The sequence below is a fragment of the Egretta garzetta genome, unplaced genomic scaffold, assembly GCF_000687185.1.
Source record: "Egretta garzetta isolate BGI_Z169 unplaced genomic scaffold, ASM68718v1 scaffold353, whole genome shotgun sequence".
In the NCBI taxonomy this organism is placed as follows: Eukaryota; Metazoa; Chordata; class Aves; order Pelecaniformes; family Ardeidae; genus Egretta; species Egretta garzetta.
In genome coordinates, this window is record NW_009259307.1 from 410,075 (window position 1) to 432,176 (window position 22,102).

The window sequence follows — 22,102 nt, forward strand, 5'->3', positions numbered from 1 at the left end:
TGCCTCCCCCCTGCTCCCCAATCCCTAAGTTTTCTGATCAGGAAGAAATTAAGATCTGTAAGTTTAACACTAGAATAAATAAGCTGGGAAGAGGGCATTATTAAGAAGCCTGAATAATCCTAGTACAAGGGTTTAAAAATTAAAAGTAGTATATTGAATACTGAAAAGTACATTGAATGCAGTCAATTTGAAAATAACAGGTATAGCATACAAATACTAATGGTATCAATAGATTATCAAACAGAATTAAAACAATTTATTGGTTTCCAGCCAAGGTGAGAACATAATGGAAAATGGATGCTGGCTGTTTAGGAAGGAGATGAGGAACAATACAGGAAAGATGAGCACTGAGCTTAATCTTGCTTACAATGTATCAGCTAGGTGGAATAGGCAGTAATAAGTGACCATCACTGAATGTAAAAGAGGAATGATGCTGGATCAAAATAAATCTGAGAAAATAGAGAGGTACGTAGGAAATATTATTTGTGTAAAATGTGAAAACTATTGATAATTGAATTAAAAACAAAAGGAGGATATGTTCTTTAGGCCTACTGATGGGCTACAAGATATTGGTAATGAAAGAAATCTGTTTTGGTGGCAGTGGCAATAGGATCTTTGAAAATATCACTCGGACATGGCAGCAACTAGGTGAGTGGAAAAACCTGCTATGAACTGGGTGCACCTGCACTGCATTGGGCTGCAACATGCAGAGATACCCATGCTGGTTTCAAAGAGTAGTATGGTGACTCCAACCGAGTAGTACACTGGGGCTAAATGAACTTGCCCACGTACCATTTTTTTCTAAAGTAGTCCATTAGTAAGTATGAATGAGCTTGCTCTCTCCCCTTCCCCCGAAGTGACTATGCAAAACACAAACTCATATACGTAAGAAAAAGAATTAAGAAGCGTACTATTTTTCTGTCATAGGATTCTCCGCTGCTGTATGTTGTAGCCAGTGTGGATGCACATTCTTCCAGATACCACGGCTTCTTCCCACTTTCAGCTGTGCTGCTTATGGAGATAGTGTAGATGCTATTGGTATAGCCATCACAGGAGCAGTGGTCTCGACTTCTTCCACCATTTCCAGATGCCCAAACAAAGACTGAGCCTAAGCCTCTTCGTCCCTGTTTGGAAACAGCACAAAAGATTTGATTAATAATTCTTGTTGCCCCTTCACCTGCTTAACAAAGAGGTATTTTCCCCCAAAAAGACATCTGATGAGAGAAAGACAATAAAAGAAACTAGCTCACTGAGAAGAATCTGAAATGAGAACAGGATTTAGCAGAGTTCAGAGTCAGACATCAGAAAAATTCAGAAAATGAGTGGTATGAACACAGCTTTAGAAACAACTTCTATACAGTGTCTGTTTGTTGCTTTGCATCTATGCTGTCCAGAGATAGCAAGAAAGTGCTGAAGACTCATAGGAAGCAGTAAAACATCATACTGAGTTGGAAAAGAAACAACATACTTGAAACTAAAGCCCTTTGTAATGCATGATACCTTTCATTTATTAGGGCACTCTCAGCTGTTTCTTCTTGGGTTACAAGAACTGGTGGCAGTAGGTATTGTTTGGGTAGCATTATCTACTGTGGACCAGAATGCCATTGTTTCACAGACACTATAAATCACAGAATCATGGAATAGCTGAGGTGGGAAGGGACCTCAGGTTGTCTAGTCCAGCCCATTTAGTCCCTTATGAATGCTAAATGCATGGCACAATATACAAACAAAAATGGACAAAAATAATGTGTTCTTATAAATCAGTTTAATGCAGCACTAAAGTATTAGTTCAGCACGATATTTTAAATGTAGGACTTGTTAGGCAAGTTACTTAGGCATACTCATAATTTCAAATAAACATTTCAAAATAGGTAACCTCATGTTAACATTTTCTTAACACACCAAAGTTATACAGTGTCCAAATGAATCAAAATATTTTTGGTGGTGCTAGTACTCTTACACAGGCATTGATATGAAAGTGAAAATGATCATGACCAGTATCATCGATATATGGGAATTGATAATTACCAATATATGAGTAATTGGGCTTTTTCTGATTTATATTTATGTATTTCATGCTTGTGAATGAAATTCAGATTCATGCAACTGCATGATCTGCATTAATTATCAGCACTCACCATCTGGAAGCATTTTGCCATTCAGATAGAAAGGTTCACCAAAGGACTAAACTTGTCTTTGATTAAGCTAAACTGTGTCACCTTTTCTTACATGGCATTCTCTAAAAGCATGGGATATCCCTCTCAGTTATAATTATGCTAACAGTCTAATTTATACTTCATTTGCTTGCAACTTATCATGTAGTATCTACCCGTTTTTTGGGTAGGCCCACGCCTGTGTATGATAAATTAATGTTATAAGGCATAAACCACCACTTTCTGTGTGTGAATTAATTGCTTGGCCATGGGGGGAGTTTGTTTGTTTTGTTGACTTTTTTTCTAAACGGAGTGCAATTGTGTACCATAAACAACATAAAGACAGCTGTTGGACATCTACCAGATCAACCTTAAACAATCAGCAATTCAAAGATTCATTTAATCCAGATGCTCAGAGGGGTTTCACTAGGGCTTTTTGTGCTGAGCATAACTGAACTACATCAATGTAAGACAAAAACCCCTCACAGTTCATAATCCAGGCTTGAGTTCTCAAATATTGATGAATTTCATTTCGTGAGTTTAATAAAAGTATACTACCTGGAGATACTCTTCTCTCCAGCAAAATAAGTTAAATATCAAATTCTCCTGGCTAGTGTTTACATAAGGTTATGTCTCTAAAATGCAACTTCTCATTAAAAAAAACATTTCAAGCAGGGAAAAAAATCCCAGGGTGCCAAGTTAAATGTATTATGAAATCCACATTCTCCAGACAAGATCAGTCTGACCAGACGGGAAATGTAACTATTTCAACCTCTTTCACTTCCTTTAGTTGATCTTAGCTACTACACTAACAAAAAGATGCAAAACAGCGACACTTTTTGTTGTTTTAAGACAACCTTTATGAAGTGTTACAGCTCTCCTACATTATGAACTCTTGCCAAATCAAAACCCCCTTTCCCTTTGGGGTTCTTGTTCTGCCTGCTTTTCTCAGTCAGCAGGGTCTGATTCAGAGCCTCCCAAAGCCAATGGGATGTGTTTTGCATGGGGCTGAAGCTGGCTTATGAACCACTTCTCTTTCATTCTATCATCTAGTCATCTCCCTTTGCACATCTTTACTTCTTACCCCTCCATTCTGAAAACATCTGATGAGACAGACAAAAGGAAGAGTAAATGGAAAGATTATTTCATGCATATTCACCAAGTTATTATCCCAGCAGCTCAGGGTCCCAGAAATTAGGGCCCTCTCTATGTTTGTGGGGAGTGGGATGGAGGATTACGCTAAAGATATGCCAGTTCTCTACTTTTTAATGTGCTCCTACTTGATTTTCACTGGGTTTGGTTTGATTTCATCCCATCATCTCTTGCAATTAGATCATGCTTCCCAGCAATGTTCTATTATTTGCTGTCATCTTCCATCTCCTCAATGGTCATTTTTCGCTTGTCCATCAATTCTGACATCTGTTTCAGAGCCATGTACAGATTCCCATCTGGTCCTACACTGCCCTTAAAAACAAACTTCTCTCCCCTACATACCTCTCTCCCACAAGAATGTTAATGTATGTATAGGCAGGTAGAATACACAGAAAAAAGCATATCATGCCGACATACTTCCACCTCCAGAAGATGTCAAAATATTCCATCAAACCCTTTTTTTTAAAATGAATTTCCACAAGTATCTGCTATGTGAATAATTTTACATTTTCCTTCTTCACATGTGTTTCTCAAAATTACACTATTACATAACTACATTTGGCCAAATCAATACCCCATGGGAAATTTAGAGTAACCCAGCAATACAACCAAGAGAGAAAAAATGAGAATTCAAGGTAATCAAACCACAGATGCAGGGAGGAGAAAAATGGAACCTAACTAATTTAATATTTTGTCTAAAAGTCTATCTTTCACTTCTTAAAAAAAAGTTTTGTAAAAAAAATTCTCAAAAACATATGTATACAGGAAAGTATCCCATCAATAGCAGACCACCTGTCATTTTTCTGCTGTCATCATCAGATGGTTTTGTCTGCAAACAGCAGTATAACATGATCTGTCCCACTCATGCAATGAAAACCTTTTCACAGCAGGGTAGGACTGTACTTTGTGTAAATTTTGCAGGAGCAACCCTTGAATTATTAGCTTCTCTGCACAGAGAATTGTGTCTATATTTCTTTAGATGCATACTTACACTGCTGTACTAATAATGAAAAATGAGCTGCAGAAACAGATATGTGAATACATTTTGGGGTACAAAATGTAGTCCTGATGAAAACACACCAATGGATGCTAGAAATTCTGCAATGCAGTATTTAAAAATAAGAAACACCAATTTAGATTTTAATAGTAATGACAGGGCCTGAAACATAACAGCCATTTGCACCCAAATTTACCTTTCCATGCTAAGTTTTTTGTAAACAAATAATAATAAAAATTTCTTCAAAACTAATTTCTCCTGCAAATATATGAAGTATCGACATCTCTGTTATTGCAATAAAAAAATAAATACCAGGTGCACTGACTAATGGAAAAGAGTATTTTCTAATACATACAAAGAAAGAATTCCCATTCCTCCAACACACTGCAATACTGCACATTTAACAACTCAGCATTTCGCAGAAAACAGCATCACCTTCAGCCTAGAAAACATTCTAAAGATATTGTTCCTAGAAGCTATTTCGCAAAGCAAATGGCAGCCTTAAAAAAAAAAAAAAGCAAACCCCCAAACTAAATTCAACCTGACTAAAATAATGTGTCAAGTAAATAACTTCTGGTTTACATTTACTGCCTATTGTTAAACTACCATTTGGTTTCCTCTTTCTCCCTATTTCCAAACACCCTGCTTTAATTCAATAGACCCAGTCATGCTCAGGAAATTATAAACTTGCTAGTAACTATACCAAACAAGTAATTAGAGCAACAGCATCAGCTGTCCTACTGTATGTGAATGCCATTCCCAGTTGGCCTCCTTTAAATACATAAAGTTAAATAACATTTGGACCATGTTACAAAGTTAAGATAAACACACATGCAAGGCACTCTGTAGCTTTTACTGTTTGTCTAAATCTATCATCTGTCATCTGCCAGATGCCCAAGGGTGTCAAGATGAAAAGTCAAGCCTTGAGCTGCCAAAGAAGCCATGTGTCATTTATTACTCAAAAGCAAAGGTGCATTTACAAACCATATGGGTACAACTTGAGCAAAACTAAAAGAATTAGTGAACTATAGCATAGGCATAGACCGGGATGGAATGGGTGTGCAGCAAAGAACACTCAGTGCTTGTCCCATGATGTTAAAAATGCACTACCTCTCCCTCCAGGCACAGCATTGTTTCTGCTCTTCCATATGCAATGATAGCTACTGACTCCCTCATACAAACGCTGCAAGGTGTCCATAACTGCACTTGTGCTTGTCAGTGCACATGCCAGACCATTATGAAATATTCTCCTTTTGCTTTGTCTACTTTCTTATATTGCATAAAATGTCAGATAATTAAAAAAAGCCCCAACAACAACCAGGTGTTCCATTACAGAAAAGAGAAAGCCTTTCACTGACAACTAAGACTTGCCATTGACCTAGTCACAGTCCAATTTTCTAGCACATTTCCTGGGCAAAACCAGCCTGCTCAACACACAGCTGACCTTGAATGAAACTGACTCAGGTCACTGGCAAAAAGACCCCAAGGCAGAAATTGCACCTGTGAAAGCATGGCGCAAGAATCTTGGGGCATTCCCACTTTTTTTCTGCTAGTGCCTCCTTTTCCTTGGTCAGCAAGTTGCAGGCAGGGTAAGTGGTACGAAAGCTGTCTTTTTTTTTCCAGTTCAACAGCACGGAAGGATTAGTCTGCCAAGAATCAGAGCCAGTATGAACATGTTCGTAATGACATCTGCAGAATTTCCTAACACTATTAAAAGAACATCCCCCGCTCCAAGTGCGTGCGTTTGTGTGTGTGTGTGTGTGTATACATATAAACCACATCTTTATGAGTGAATGCCTTAGTGGTACTGGCAGGAACCATTATAAGGCAGAGGTCTTTACACACTCATCTAAGGACAACCAGCAGCTCCACATACTTTCAAGTTGCTTCCAGCACACTTCCATCTAATAAAAACAGTTTCCATCTATGAGGTGAAGTTTGAGCCAGTGGAGCAAGATCTATTCACACTATTTTACAAAGTTTAGACTGTACATTCATTCACTGCTTTACAAATCAAGCCTTAATCCAGCCTGTGAATCCTGATGTTTTCCTGCCCAGGAATCGCATGCCCCAGTAACCCTCCCTGCCTGTGGAGTGAGTTGCTGTCTGTATAGAGTAATTAGATGTACAGGGGCTGCAGCCAGGGAGAGGTAATTTGGCACCAATATGCTAGAAATCCCACACCCATGAGCAGAAAACAAATAATGAAAACGTAAAATGGAGAGCGAAAGAGGGATACTCTATCCACACCTAGAGCCTAAACATTTAATTTCCTCTGTTCTCCCCAATACTGTTCTAAAATTATTTAATGCTTCCAAGAACAAACACAACAGCTGGGAAGTGAAACTGATCCTGATGTGGAAGCTGGGAAAAGTAGCCCATGGTATGACCTCTTCCTTAAAAGCTAATTCCTAAAGAGGAAATGTTCATAACTGAATGTGCAGAACAGAGGTCAGCACTTTGGAGACCTAGAGAAACTACTATGTACCCATGATTTTGAGTGCAGGACAGTGCAATCACCGTAGGGCCAGGCACCAAGGGTCACAGCATCCTGAGAGATGCACCTGTGAGAGGCAGCACCTCCTTGCTTCCAGCTTCCACTGATTTCTGCACTCCCTGGGAGCTGGATGCTGCTGCCCTGAGTAGAGGCACAGTGCTGCCAATCTGCTGACTGGCAGCATTTTGCTTTTGAGAAGCAGCATCTCCCAGCTCCTGCTGAGTTTCTACCAGTCCACTTAACCTCCAATCTGGGAATGAAAAACAGTCTGGCACACCACCCTTAAAAGACTCTTCTGTAGAATGCACAACACTCTCACTTGAAAGCAGGCATCTCTCCAAAACAGATAATGGTATGCTGAGAGTCCAAGCCAGCAATTCTGAAGTGCAATCAGAAGATAGCCAAACACATTATTTTTTATTAAAACAGCCTCCTTGGGTATTAAAAGCAAAAATTCATGAACAAACGGAGAAATTTCTGAGGCCATTAATTCTGTTGAGGTATCCACACTCTCAGAAAAATTCACATTTATACATGAACTCATTAAAAATGTGAACCTATGATATCTATGAAGAAATGAGTAACAAGCCTAACAGGTATACATAAATAAAGATGCATGTTTGAGGGAATGTCTGAAAATTAAGTCTTATGTTTTTATATTAGCAGTCATGCTTTTACTCTTAGGAAAACTAGGAAGTAAAGAAATTATTTCCTAGTGCTGGAACAGGCATACACACAATACATATGCAATGCAAAAATCTCTCACTACTTAAAAGAAAAGCAATGATTACCTTATATTGTTGAAAAGGCAAGTGTTGCTAATAAAGTTAAACTTTTTGGTTACTTCTGAACCAGCTTCTTAATTAAGAAAAGGAAAGACAAAATAATTAATCATGACAAAAAGAAGGAAAAATGTATTTTATTAGCTCATAGGATATGATACCTTTAAAATACTGAAGTGTGAAAATATCTTAATGTGTGCATAAAAAAATAACATATTGAATAACTACAAGCACCCAGGCATTAACGCAATAATTATTGGGATATATCAGTGGAACATTTCAACATGCATCCTTGCATGTGGTGTATTTTTTATTTTATTCTTCACTAGAACAACAGCTTAAACAGCTCCAAGATATTCCCCACAGAGCTATAATTAGTGCTTAAAGTGCAACCAAAAGAAGTGTTGGCTGAAACCTGAAATCTGAACCTGTGGAATGCTGGAATGATTTTCTCATTTTCCTAAACAAAATAGAGCCAGCTACAGGGCTGCATGAATCGCAGTTCTGATTCAGGCTATCCCTCCATATTATCATTACTATTCTTGTTGTTGCTGATATTGTTACTGGGATAAAGCAAGCTGTATATTATAAACACCTGTGATAAAACAAGAGCTGGGTTTTCCAAAATTTCTGTTGCACAAAGAGTCTGTAGTTAATGATAGGTGAAATTGTCTCTGCATGCAAAGCCAAAGTAAACAGTGCTCAAGAAAGATATCTGTGTTAGGACTGGATATGGGATGGACTTCACACACCCTGTATTCACACACTATAGTGGGGGCTCAGGTGGTTCTCGTCGCCTTTACATGACCATCTGATTAAACACTCCAGAGAGGAGTCCACAGCCACCAGATCCAAATTGTTGTTTCACTATTTACATCTGGTTGTTTCACTATTTACATCAGACTCTTCCTTATGGAAAACTTTATGTTTTGAGATGTCTGACAAATTTCTGAAATTCAACAAGGAACCTCAGATTTTCTGCAAGTTTCGCTCTTTTCAGTAGATGAGCTACTACCTCTGCAGTCTGAGCACTGCAGTAATTGCTCTGTGCTGTTTGTTTCCCATTGCATTCTTTTAGGAAGAAACAACACACTTAGGCTGTGTGCAAAATCATCGCCCTCACAGTTTTGTGCCTTACGCTTATGTTAAATTCTATGCACAGAAAACTCTTGATGCCAAGCTTCCAGCAATTAGGCTTTCAGAAATCAATTTTTTCCCACGTGACATGTAGAAATACATAGATTCTGCTGTTGTTTGAGGGTATGAGTAAAGCGGATATGTGATTTGCCCATACAAAGTAACCAGATCTGTGTTTCAAAAATGCACTGTCTGAAATATACGTACTTAAGTGTATGGAAAGAGACCCATTTGCCAAAGCTGCTTTTCAGTACCGGCTTTCCAAAATAAGATATACCCCACACCAAGAATGGTGTGTTTTTTTATGTTCAACTATATCACCTGTTTCAGGCTGGGCACCCAAAACCAGAGGCCACTTTTGACAACAAGTCCAAAAGCAGTAATGCTATTCTGGCTTGTTACAACAGTTTCCATATATGTGTGAGATGGGATGAGGTAACTAAACAGTTTCGGTTTCCAGTACACTTTGTGACATTGTAAGGAAACTGGACATTTTGAGGTATATTTTCCTGTAACTCTCATTCCAATTTTTCCTGCCTTTTAGGATTTGTATATTCCACTGAATGTCATATAAGAACATTTCTGGTATATTATTTCTTCTTCTGATTTTTTTTTTTTTTTGGTACTACATGTTGACTGTGAAAAAACTTACTTTTCACAGAAAGCAAAGGAGAGAAATTTTAAGGTCAGCTTTATTTATATATTTCCAAAAAAAAATAAAGTGCATAGTATCAAAGTTCATCCAGGTACTGCTTAGCCTAAACTCTATTCCATTTACTGGAAGGCAATACCCCTAATTCTACTTTGGCTGAATGCTGAAAGTTGCTAACTATGTGCAAATGGTAGAGCAAAGAATCATTATTAGCTTAATGATGTGTTAAGGTTGTCACCTAACCTGATTTTCGCTGGGCAATCTCGATCTGGAGAAAACTAAATCATATCCCTACAAATCCCATTTACAAAGCCATTAAGGCATCCTGAGATATGTGTACGCCAGATGCAAGGTAATAAGACCTAGAATGAAGCTTACTGGTAGGACATACAGGAGGGTGGGCAAATTCTTGGAAAGCAGTGACTCTGAAAGGGAGTTTAGGGTCATGGCAGATAACCAGCTGGCAATGAGCTGCCCTAAAATTTAGTCTTCTCCTGGGATCAGTAAGTAGGGTGAATATGCACATGTGCAGGGAATAGGGAAACAGTACTATGCGTGCATAGAGAAGGCTACAACTTCCATGCCCCATTCTGGTATCCACACTTGAAAAAATAATGCCGGGAAGCAGAAAGTGTTTCAGAAAGAACTACAGGAATGAACTGTGGTTTGGAAATTCTGACTAACAGAAGGAAACTAAATATACAAAACATTACTGTTAAGGCTGTAGAACAGATTTTGAAGGACAGTAAGAGGCACCAGCATTATTGGAAACAGGTTAAAATGCAACACAGTTTAGAATTCCAGGTAAATCTGTTAAGTTTTTCCCTGACAACTTATTTTATGCAAAGAATTGTATTAGAACCAGTCTGTCTGGTTTCAGCAAAACGTGTGATGAGCCCTCCAAAAAATCAGTAATGAAACAAAAGAACATGAAAGTTAATGTAACAGCGAGGTGGAGGTGAAAATGGTTGCACTGGAGATTCTGTGGTCTGTGCTGGAGAAACACAGGGGCTAAGGAACTTATGACTAGAGTATTTTAAGGATGAGCCAGGAAAACAAAGTTATTAGGTGATTTTGACATAAAAAGAAAGAACATGTTGTGAATCTAGTAATTATGATCACCTGCATTCAAGAAGAGGATTCAGGCTGGAATATGGGGAGAAAAGGACCACTCTGATGAGCAAGGAGATGTACAGCCTAGTTTTTAAGCAATTAACGACTGTGGCTTGTTTATCACATCAAAATGAAGTCTGAGAGGGGACTGTGTTCTATAAATCTGACAGAAAGAAAAACGGAAGGAGAAAAGGTATTTAAGCTGAAGCACAATTTTGGCCCTGGAACAAATCAGCAAAAACTGCACAAGTAAACCTGGCTGTAACTTAGCAGAAAGTCTCTAACCAATAGATTAGTGATGGCTGTGAAACAGTGTCCCAACAGAAACAGAAGGGAAAAAATTTCTAATTCATTCTAGCACAGAAATTGCTGAATATATTTATAGGACATGATGCCTGTGATAGTAGAGAACTGTACTGGATGACCTACGCGGTCATTTCCTGTCTTATGTCCCTATGTTCCAATTTAATTTATCCAAGAGATCACTTGGCCAAAATCTGTAATTACTTACATGTGGAGATTTCTAACACTGTAAGATGCACCATAAAACTAGCAGTGAAGGCATTTTACAGTGGAAAGTAAACTAAGAAATTTAGATGAGTAAAAAGCTATATATTTTTAACAGTGAAGGTCGTCAGAGACTTGTACAGCCATGGATGTAACAAGTTGCAGTCAAAACCAGTTCTTCCCAAAAGATGTACAGGAAACAGAAAATAATAGATCAATCAAGAAGAGAAGGCTATTTATTCAGTAATAACTGCATGAAATTTTGCTGGTCTGTCTTATGACGAAGGCCAGGACTAGATGACAATCGCCTTTTCTGATGTTAGAACTATGAATATTATTTCAAGCCAACGATGCTATGCTTCATGATGTCAGAAGGAAGAATTACAATGTTAAAATGCTGTATGACTTTTCCAGTTCTGGTACACAGTCATCACCCACCTGCAGTTCAGAGGCACCCAAAGTTTAACTTGGTATGTTGAAGTAACTATAACACCACATGTTCAAATATTACATCACAGATGCAAAAGGGACACACAGTGTATATGCAAATCATATAACAGATAAATGGCAGGACCTAACGTTAGGTTACATCAGCATACTGGAAGTTATGTCTTCTGAGACCTTTCCCAAGCACAGCACTAAAGCACTAATTCTTTTGATTGATATTCAACAAGTAGTTTTTGGGCAACTGATTAGTAAATATGCAGGGGATCTTGTGCATGCAAAACGTATCTATACATGATCTGAAATACGCATACACACAGATGTGTGTTACTCACTCTAAATGGCAGCTGTACAAGGTGAACAAACACAGTGTAAAAAATCTGGTCTTAACCCCTGTGCATCACAATATTTCAGTGTATAAAATGACAACCGTTTTGGAAGTTATTTTGACACATTTGACTAGAAGTCTTCTTGTAGTAACCTCCGTCTTTGATTTTTATAGTGCAATTCTCTGGCAAAGCAAAACAGTATAACTCCTCTTTGTGTAGGCAACACAGCCTACTCAGAATGCTGCAGAGAAGTGATAACAGGACAAATAAATTTAAGAGAAACATCAGTGGTACAATATAGTCAGCAAATCTTTGCCTGGACACTTGGATATTATGAATAATCTCTTCCACTTTTGAAGTAGAAACATACAGTCGTCGTAGTAGTAGTAGTAATAATAACAACAACAACAACAACAATAATGATAAAATATACAATACTTTTCTTTCTTTTCTCCTTTCCCTTTTCTTCCCCTCCCTTTTCTTTCCTTGCCTTTCTCTCTCTTGCATGTGGGTAGGAGGCTTGTTTAGTGATTGTAAGAGAGCCTTCTGCTCCCAGCAAACACTTTGAACACACACACTGCAGCCAAAGTTGGTGAAGCGAGAGAGATGAGAAGGGGCAGTGATGATGGGAGGGAAGGCACCAAGCCGAGTTCTCACAAGAGGTTCAGCCACACAGCATCTGATCATTAATGTCCATCAAACATTTTGGCTTGTGTCCAGCTTGCTAAACAGAATGGTGTCATGGCAATAAGATGAAGGCCCCTGCGCCAGTGCAGGCAGAAAGCCAAAATTTTCCATTGTAGATTTCCCTGCCTCTTAGCTGTATTAAGGATGACCTGCCCTGTCGCTGATTTGGACTACCTTATGGGTACTGCAGAACAAGCAACATAAAGCATGCTGTTGGCGAGACATTTGGAGAGGTGAGATAACCAGCTCTTTGAAACCCTGCAACATAAAATATCAACAGGGGCCATATATCCAGAAACTTGACTATTAGGTCTTTGCCAAACAGCAGTGAAAGAACAAGTTAGAATATCTGAAATGCATTACTCTCCAAATGATGTTGAGACTGATCCCAGAATAACAGGCTTATTTGTATGAATAGAAATGAACTAGTCTGAATGCTGTATCACAGAGCCATGAATCAGCGAGCCGAAGTCTCCCAAGTGCTTATGGCATTGTGCTTATAGACTGTGAGATAGTCAGTCATCTTAAAATCTAATGGTACTTTGGTTTTATCTTTCTGAATCAAGGAAAGGCTTTTGTGTTCTCCCTTTTGTCCAGACTCAGCACAAGTCTTATTACACAATTTGGCCACAACTGTGTTTTGCAATGCTAAGACTGTTTGTTCTTGAACACAGAGTGAAATGTGACATTGCATACCTAATCTTTTCTTGAATATGTTACTTTTGGATATAGTGCCCTTCATTTGATTTTTTTTCAGGAAAGTTCTGTGTGATTATAATGGAATTATTCTTGAGATTATTAGGTCTACAACTTCTAATACATTGGTATTTAAAACACAAGCCTCTAGAATTTTCCACCCTCATGACTACACTATTTCCAAGAAAAGGACCTTGTCAACTGAAAGCATGATATAAAGGGAGCTTTTATATTTGCATAGAAATTGTTTGATAGCAAAGTCTCCAAGGTTTCTCTTTGAACTCAAGTATGCAAATTTAATAGAATTAAACAAAATACCCTAAAGATGACAGAAAATCATGGTACTTGAGACAGGTTTAAAAATTGGTTTCCTCTTCCTTTACCTTGATCCTGGGCAGAATTTTTAAAGCATATTTAACTTGTGGGTTAGGTTGTCATTTCATAAACTCAGTTATTACTCAGTATCCTTTCTTTAAATAGATTTGTCTATTTCAATTCACGGCATGTGCTGTCTCTGTGGGACTCTACGGAAAAACTGTACAGTCATTTATCTTTGTTATTTTCTGCAGGATTTGGAAGGAGTAATCATATTAGCTCAGCAGATTTTAAAATAATAATAGTTCTAAAACACCCTGCATGAGCTGTTAATTGGAATAATATGTGCTAAAGATAAACAGGCATTTTTTTCATGGATTCCAATCTCGCAGCAAACTGAATAAGACACTGTGGCTCTTGTATCCATTTCATTCTTACTTCATGAGTATAATAAAAAAAAGTAATAATTATACTCTAATAAAGGTTATTATTCAGCACCACCTTTGATTTTCCTAATTAAACAAGGTGAGCGTAATTTCCTTTTCAGATGCTTTTAAAAAATCTTGACCTTTTTGCCTTACTGTCCCATTTTTAAAAAATAATATCCAGTTCTGTGTACATATGCAAAATAAATGAAGAATATCAATCTTGAACCTTTGTGTAGATCTGAAAGAAATTCTTGCCAAATTTTCCTGTACCAATGTTACTTTAATTTATAGCACAGATGCTGTACTAAGTGTAATATCGTTGTCAGTTCAGTATTTCTAAAGAAAGAAGGTCAAGATCCGTACACAATGTAATAAGCATTTTTGCCTATTATTATTTGCACAATTACAGTGACTGCTTGGGGTAATCTATGTTTGGCTGAGTATCCCGTCATTACCTTGGACAATGATCTACTTTTAGGAATATTTTGGCACAGAGATAATTTGTCTTTTCTTCTCCCACTTGCATCATCTTTTAAAAAATGACACATCTTATGACAGTGTAAGGAAATATAGAAAAAGTACCTTTATCTGAACACAGAACGGCATGGTTTATTAAAAAGAATAAGAACAGGTTAATCTCAAAGTAATTTTTGGTCTGGAAACTAAACCTATTAAAGAAGGTTGTAATTGAGACATACTTTTACAATCTTTCAGTCTATGTTACATCTTAAAGAATGAAAAGTAGAGATTAACCTTAAACATTCTCTGTTTTTTATCAGTATGATTTTATGTAAGTTTTAAAGAGAACTTTTCTTTCCTTAGTAGAAATGAAAAAATTTTCATAGTCAGAGCTAGACAAAATTTCCAAATACATGGAAATATTTAGATCTGTTCAACTCTGCCTGGGCAACTTTGGGAAGAAAAAAAAGTTGATAAAATGAAATAGAAGCTAAATTGTAAAAATAGTAATTTGACTCGCATTAAATATGACTTCTACTATTTCTCAAAAAAATATACCAAACATTTTTTCTGCATTGTTATAAAAAAAAAAAGACCACCTCAGAATTTTAAAATTAAACATGATGTTTCCACTATATAAAAATATGGAACAATGTGCTGGTAAATTGAAGTTCATCTGGGTTCTGTAGGGTATCCTCTCATATTACAGCTATAATAGTAACAATAATGCTTGTAGGCAAGATCCACGGTCTCGGAAAATTATTCCACATTCTTGATTTATACTGGATTTATCTTCAGTTTGAGATCTCAACGAGAAAATGGCTGAGTTCTTCTGGTACAGAAGTTTGAGCTGAACTTTTAATGATTGTCTTGCCTACATGAAATATGACATTTAAATTAACACGTATATATGTTTAAACATACAACTTATTTTGTTTAAGTTCCCCTGCATCCTGCAGTTCCTTTAGGGTCTCCTTCATCACTTTATTGTTTTTCTTCCCTGTGGTCACTGTCAAATAGTAGTAAACTCTAGTTAGGTGATGGGGACTGCTGATATTCCATCTGAAAGGAGGAGTGATGATCTATGTGAAGCAGTAATGGAGATGCATTTGGCCTTCTACATACTTTTTATATTGTTCTAAGAGCACTTTGATAACTATTTTAATAATGATTACTAAATACAGCAGAGCTCTCTAGGTCAGAATCTATTAGTGTCCCTAAATGTGTTTAACTGCTAAGCCCCTGGAATTTCTCAGAGGGTAAAGTTAAGTACACGCTTGAGTATTTTGTTATGCTAGGCTTCACATGTTACATAATGTAAAATAAGCAAAAGCTTAAATCCGCAGCTCTGAACTGAATGGTCATCATATGACCAAGTGAAAGGGAGGTAGCGGTCCGTGGCTGCATGGTTAGTAAAGCATTCGCAGACCTGAGTTTGAGAGACATAGAATCATAGAATCATAGAATCACTTTGGTTGGAAAAAACCTTTGAGATCATCGAGTCCAACCTTTAACCTAACCCTGACATGTCTTGTAACACCACGTAGCATAGGAAGCACACAGCCCCTGTTGTTAGTTTAGTATTTCAGTAATTGGTCTTCATAACTCACCTGCTGGGTAGTTGGGCATTTGGGGCAGGGTGGACAGGGCTAAGAGTAAGAAATCTATGCAACTTTATCAAGGAAACTGAAATAAACCAGGGATGCAGCTGTGATTAGATGTGAATTCACACCTCCTAGGCTTGTGCGGCTAGGCAATGTTTATGGTGATACTGGGTATCAATTTTGTGATGTATTTATTTACAACTTAGAGTCAAGTATATTGTAAATCATCTGAAATGTTGCATTGTGCATACAGACTGACAGCTTGACCAGGTGCTCTTCCAACTTTGTCTGTTACCACTCTGCACCCATAGTCCCTGTTTGCTGTTATGACTGCTCTTTATGGTAAACCTTAAATTAATATAGTCTCTCAGTGGCAGACACTGTCTCTTACACACAGGAAAAATCTTCCAGGCTGAATGTTAGCTATGGTTTGCTAAAATCAGTCTTGGCATACCTGGTTAAAACAATTATTGACTTCAATAATAGCTGCACTTTCCAATCTTGCTGCAGTGTTACCATGTTCCAGTAACTACGTTCCAGTTTGACTTCGGTCCCACAGTTTCAGTTTCTTGAAACAGAAGTTTTGTATTCATCTCCTCTTGTCTGATCCTAGAGCCACCCACCACTGAACCAGCAAATTTCCTGCTGCATTCAAAATAATGGTCAGACCTTCAAGGTCAAAGCTTTAAAAGCCTTTCCACCAGTCCTATATAGTGGAAAGAGGTGTGAGCACTGGAAGACGAGGAATTCCTTAATCTATTTAACAGGCAGGAGTGTAAAAGGAGGAACTGAAAATTGGCCTCTGACATCAAAAGGTGCTCTAATTACTCCTTTCCCTCTGTGGTCTTATTTGTTTGACAGTAAATTATTTAAAAAATTGAAAAGGTCTTAAATTTTTTCATATAGGGGCATTTGGGATTTTGTGTGTTGTATATTGAAGATCTCTGGGCTATATCACAGAGAAAAATGTAATAGCACAGACTTGTAGAGAAATGTGTATGTAAGTTCTAGAAGTTCTCTGAGACTAGACATAAATTCTAAAAGAAACACGGGTGTAGACTTTTTTTAGCTCCCACACCCTATTAAACCTCCATTAAGAAATCAAGCAAAACAAAGCAACAGAAGAAAAGAAGGAAGAAGAAAAAACAGTCAAAGCTTTTGCTTTAAAATTTCATTGCAATTCAGATTTGATGACTTGGCACTGCTGTGCAAAGTAGCATTTTTCAGTCTTATTTTTTCTTGCAGAATTACATCGTTACCTCAGAGCAGTTTTAAAAGACACTGAGGATGATGTATTCCAGTTGAAAATGAACAGAGCTGATACTTCAGGAAGGACTGAAGTCAGGTCACTATAGAAGGAAAACACATTTTTAGTTTTATGCAAAGGAAGCTTTTTTCTCTCCTTAAGAATCCTTTCCTCTTGTCCATGCTGTGCACTTGCACGTATAGGGCACGTGTACCTTTACACTTGCACATGAGAGCAGATTTAGGAGATGCGCTTTGACAAAAACCTACCATTCTGATGCCGTTCTCAAAGGCCTGACGCGCTAGGGAAGCAGGTCCATCCACAGTCTTACCGTCGTCATCAGGCCCCCAGCTGGCACTGTAGATGTGGATGTGCTGGGGATTAAGGCTTAAAGACTTTGCTTCTACCATGTCTGTCACATCTCCATCCAGCATTCGTACACCTTCAGAACGAAAGATACAATGAACAGGACCAAACAACTCAACTTTCCGCCTCCTCCCCCCCGCCCAGTGAAAATTGTTGATTAGGACATTGGATTGAACAATCATAAGGATTTCTAGTGTTGTTAAAAAAAAGCAAAACCTGTTTGGATATGTGTTTTTCCAGTGGGAAAAACTCTTTAGATGAAAAAAATACAAAAAAGGAAGGAATATTTTTTTCTTTCTTCAAGTTTTAAAAATTATCTACAAGTCATTTATCCACTATACAGCCTTCAAACTTCAAAAAAAAACTTTACGCTGAAGAAAACTTAAAAGAAGACTTGAACCTTGAAATGTTTGTATGTCTCTCTTGAAGATAATATATGATTTTCTTTCCCCTTTTATACTGCAGTAAAACTGCAGCACCTAATTTGAATCATCCACAGTCCTAAGTATGTCGGCAGATGTAATAAAAGGATCTCTGCTGACAGACAAACAAGGGGTTATTCCTTCATTGTAGGAGGCACAAAGGAGACACTCGGGAGAAAGCTTGTGTATACAGACTGATTACCATACACAGTAGCAAGGCAATTACAGAAAGTTACTAACAAATATGTTGTATGTAACATTATTCAACCTGAAACTACAATATTGTGAACATCCTCCTCTGTGCAGAAGAAGGTTTGTAAGGTATAATCTGAAATTCTTGCGTTAAAAGAATCCTTTCATATGGGTTTGGACAAGTCAATGTGCCAGCCCTTCTACAGTGAGTGGCATCATAGTACTTTAAGATCACCAGACTGAATAAGGTAGGCTTAAATTTGGAAACTGAGAAAATCTTGAAGTTGTTCTTTTGACTAACTGTAACTTTGACTGAAGTTAATTCTGAGAAAACTGTCGATGCCAGTTTTAACCTAAACAAGAAAAAGGACCTACATAAAGCTAGCGTGATGTCTGATCAAAGGGATGTTAAATATTAAATAATGATTAGCATGTGACTGTATGATAGTACAGAGTAATGATTGCTTCCACAATTAACAAACTTGATGCTCTTTCCCCTTTAAAAGGCCACTGCTATTTATAAGCCAAATTTACATATTTTTAATTACAGACAGATTTCATTTTGCTCATGAGCTCAGACTGAAGTAACTTGAGTGTTTACCAAGACCATAACTTGCAACTAACAAAAGGCATAGGGCATGCTTTGTTGATAAAGGGTCTTTTTTTTTTCCTTACACTAATTGACTCAAAAATGAAAAGTGATCATATTTCTAAGTTCACACAAAAGTTGCTCATGTTTTGTGAGATAATAAACTTTTACAAACAGTGATCTCACTGTGAACTTTATAAAAAAAAGTCATTAAAACAACTCTGGGATTCTCAGGTTTTATTTTTCTTCCTCAGCATAATCTCAGAAAATTAATGATTGGTGGAAGTTGTGTTCTCAATTTTTTTCAAGCACATTAAAATATATTTAGTTCTAAATAAAGACAATAAAGGTACATCGCTTTTGAAAGAAGAAAAAATAAAGCTTCCCTTTATGCCTCTGTTACTGCACAGCAAACCTAAATAACACTACATGCACACAGTGAACAGTAACTCCAAATTCTGCCATTGGCACCTGAAGTAATTCACACCAGGTTTTTTGCTAATGGTGAAGTGATCAAACCTAAAGCAACATGGACAAGGCTATGACTTAGGTGTTGCTCTCTTCGGCCAACAACTGACAGACATGCTTCAAGGATGACTTTGAACAACAGATGTCTTATTGGCTACTTAAACAAAACATAATTCTTTTCTCCCTCCCTGCTTCCTTCCTTTCCTTTTTTTTTTTTTTTCCACAAATGTCAGTAGTAGTTAATTCTGCCGATCACAAAACCTCCAAACTGCATTTGGCATGTGGTGATAGTGCAACAAAAGCTGTCCAGAGGGCAATTAACAGACTGCGTTTGCAGACTGTTCCACCTAAGACTTTAGAGTTCTGTAAACTTTTTCCAATACTAGCAGTAATTGCCAAAATGTAAGTAAGTGGCATTTTAGTCAGAACAAACTTTCAATGAATCACAGGAAACATGCAAAACGGAGCTGAAAGCAAGTGGTCTTTTAAAATGTTTGTTTTTAATCAGCATCTGACTTAAACTTAAAGAAACAGCTGAACTAATTCCTTGTCAGCTGAAGACAATCTACATCTGTTGTGCTGTAATTCAGTGTAACTCTTCCTGTCAGGACCTGAGCCCAGCCAAGTACTAAGCACCCAAATCCCCACAGATGCTTTGCAACTTCCACAATCAGTCTGCAGCAATACCAACATGCTAACCATCTCTTCCTATAAAAAGTCTCACAAGCTCTGTAGGTGGTAATTTGCTATGTGTGATTTCTGCAGACAGTCACATTAAAAAAAGATTTACCCTTTGGTACACTGGTTTGTCTTTCAGTGAAAGGGCCTGTAGCTTAGCTAAGCACAAACTGTAAGCATAGAGCATGATTTTTTATAAGAAGCATTCCACAACCTGTAAATGAACTGAAGGTCCAGATTTCAATTTTACTCAGATTTTCTTATCTGCGGATTACGTCCCCACTTAAACCGTTGTATGAGAAGGCTCAGCGTTTCTAAGGATCTTATTTTTGACCTATTTGTGGTGAGATGTTCTTAAATGTGTGGAAATGAGACAAGGAGTACAAATGCATTTGAGAAAAAAGTGAGCATTACTGGTACATAGATAGTTAACAACTGTCCATCACAAAGATCATTAATTGGATTTGTTCAGCTGCCAGTATTTGATGGAATATTGATTGAAAGGATTTCTTTTCCCCCTCACTTTATCTCTTTACTATATCTTACATGTCCAGAGATGCTTTTTGGTTTGAAGTAAAGAATGCTTATCTTGGTGGAGCAAATTCGACATCACTGCTGTCAGGTGCTCCTCTGTGTAAGGAGAATGTAATAGCTTTACCTCAACTCGAGTTTCTTCTCCAAGAAGGCCCGAGGAGGGTCTTTAAATCCCTGGGAAACACGCAAGCTGAGCACTAGTTCAGCATAATATGTTGCAACATTTTTACACCCTATCTGGCCTGTGGAGGCAGAACACAGTCACTGCGTATTCACATGTGTAGCTTATGGCTTTTCTGAGGGAAGGGAGGGAAGCATGCCAAGTAGAGGTCAGCAGCAGTGAAACTCTTAAATATATAAACCTAGTGGAAGGAGAAGCTTAACCTCCCTTTCTGATACCTTGGAATTCCCTCTTGCCTCTCACTTTCTGCAGATTATCTGCTGAGCCTCCTGAAGTCTTGTTTTCAAGTGCTGAAGCTTTTAAAAGGTGGTACATTACCTCAAGTGAGGTTTATGCAGTTATTACTTTCCAGCTTTCTTTTAAGAGCAGTGCTGGTGATGACTCTACAGAATCATGGTGACAAACGGAGTGGATAAAATTTTTATTTCACTTAGACCAGTGAAATTTCTTGAAGGCTGTTGTATTCTTTGTACTACATAAATATATATCTATATAATGAAAAGGCACACATATCTAGGCTTTACTGCTCACATTAACTGCATTCATACTATGTCCGTCTGAGTCAGTTTCTACACTATATTTAGAAAAGGCTGTGATTCAGCAAATACGGCTGGAGGGTTTCTAAAACATTATTATTGCACGTTCCTAATGCTTAATAAATAATAACCTAAGAAGAAGCCACTGTTACTAATGGAGAGCTTTTCAAGGACGTGCCCGAGCTGTTGCAGGTTTTGTGACTATCCAGCTCACAAATGAAACTTTTCTAGAAGCCATCTTTTACCTCTATCAGTGCACTAACTCTCCTCTGACTCTGGTTTGACAATGCAATAAATCTGATTTCATTGCTGCTGGTACACGACCAAATGCCACGTCTACATGAGACAGCCTGTTCATCTGCCACAAACTCACTCACTTGGCCAGTTCAGATTTTCTAAACCACTCTGACAGGGTAACTTCGTACAGGCAGGCTCTCCACCTGAAGGGAAATTGGTTTTCTGCATCACTCTAGCCTTATGCTGGATCAGGTATTGTCTATCTTCTTGAAGCCAGCAGGCAAACAGGAAGCTGACATTAGGACAAAGTTGTGTGCTTTGGCTAATTTGAAATGCAGCTGTGCTCACATTTGATTTGGATCAAACTTGTACTGATCTAGTAGAGAACAGATACAGTACTATTAATTGTGGAAACATGGCCTCAACACTGCCTGGTCGTATTTTTGAACTGTCCTCTGGTGTATATATAGGTAAACATGTTTCTGTTTTCACAGATGGGCTCTATTTTGGGACAGAAAATCAACAATTAATGAGTTTGAGCTATAAGTCTTTCTACTGAAAGCCAATATACCGATCCCATGATTTTGTCAAAAGTACAGGGTAAAACTTCACTTGAAGCATTAAAATCTGGCACAGGCAGGCTACAGCCTGGGAGGCACACAGATGACACCTTGACAGTCATCTCCACAAATTAAACCAAA

General features: G+C 37.7%; 1 protein-coding gene across 1 annotated transcript in view; it reads right to left on the bottom strand.

Moving 5' to 3' along the window:
* PCSK5 (proprotein convertase subtilisin/kexin type 5) overlaps positions 1–22,102 on the bottom strand; it is a 254,875-nt gene that overhangs the window by 131,578 nt on the left and 101,195 nt on the right. The window contains exons 7-8 of the mRNA XM_035891730.1: positions 17,468–17,640; positions 912–1,124 (exon numbers count right to left, since the gene is read on the bottom strand). Of these exons, the coding sequence (XP_035747623.1) occupies positions 912–1,124; positions 17,468–17,640 (386 nt within the window). The remainder of the gene's footprint in view (positions 1–911; positions 1,125–17,467; positions 17,641–22,102) is intronic.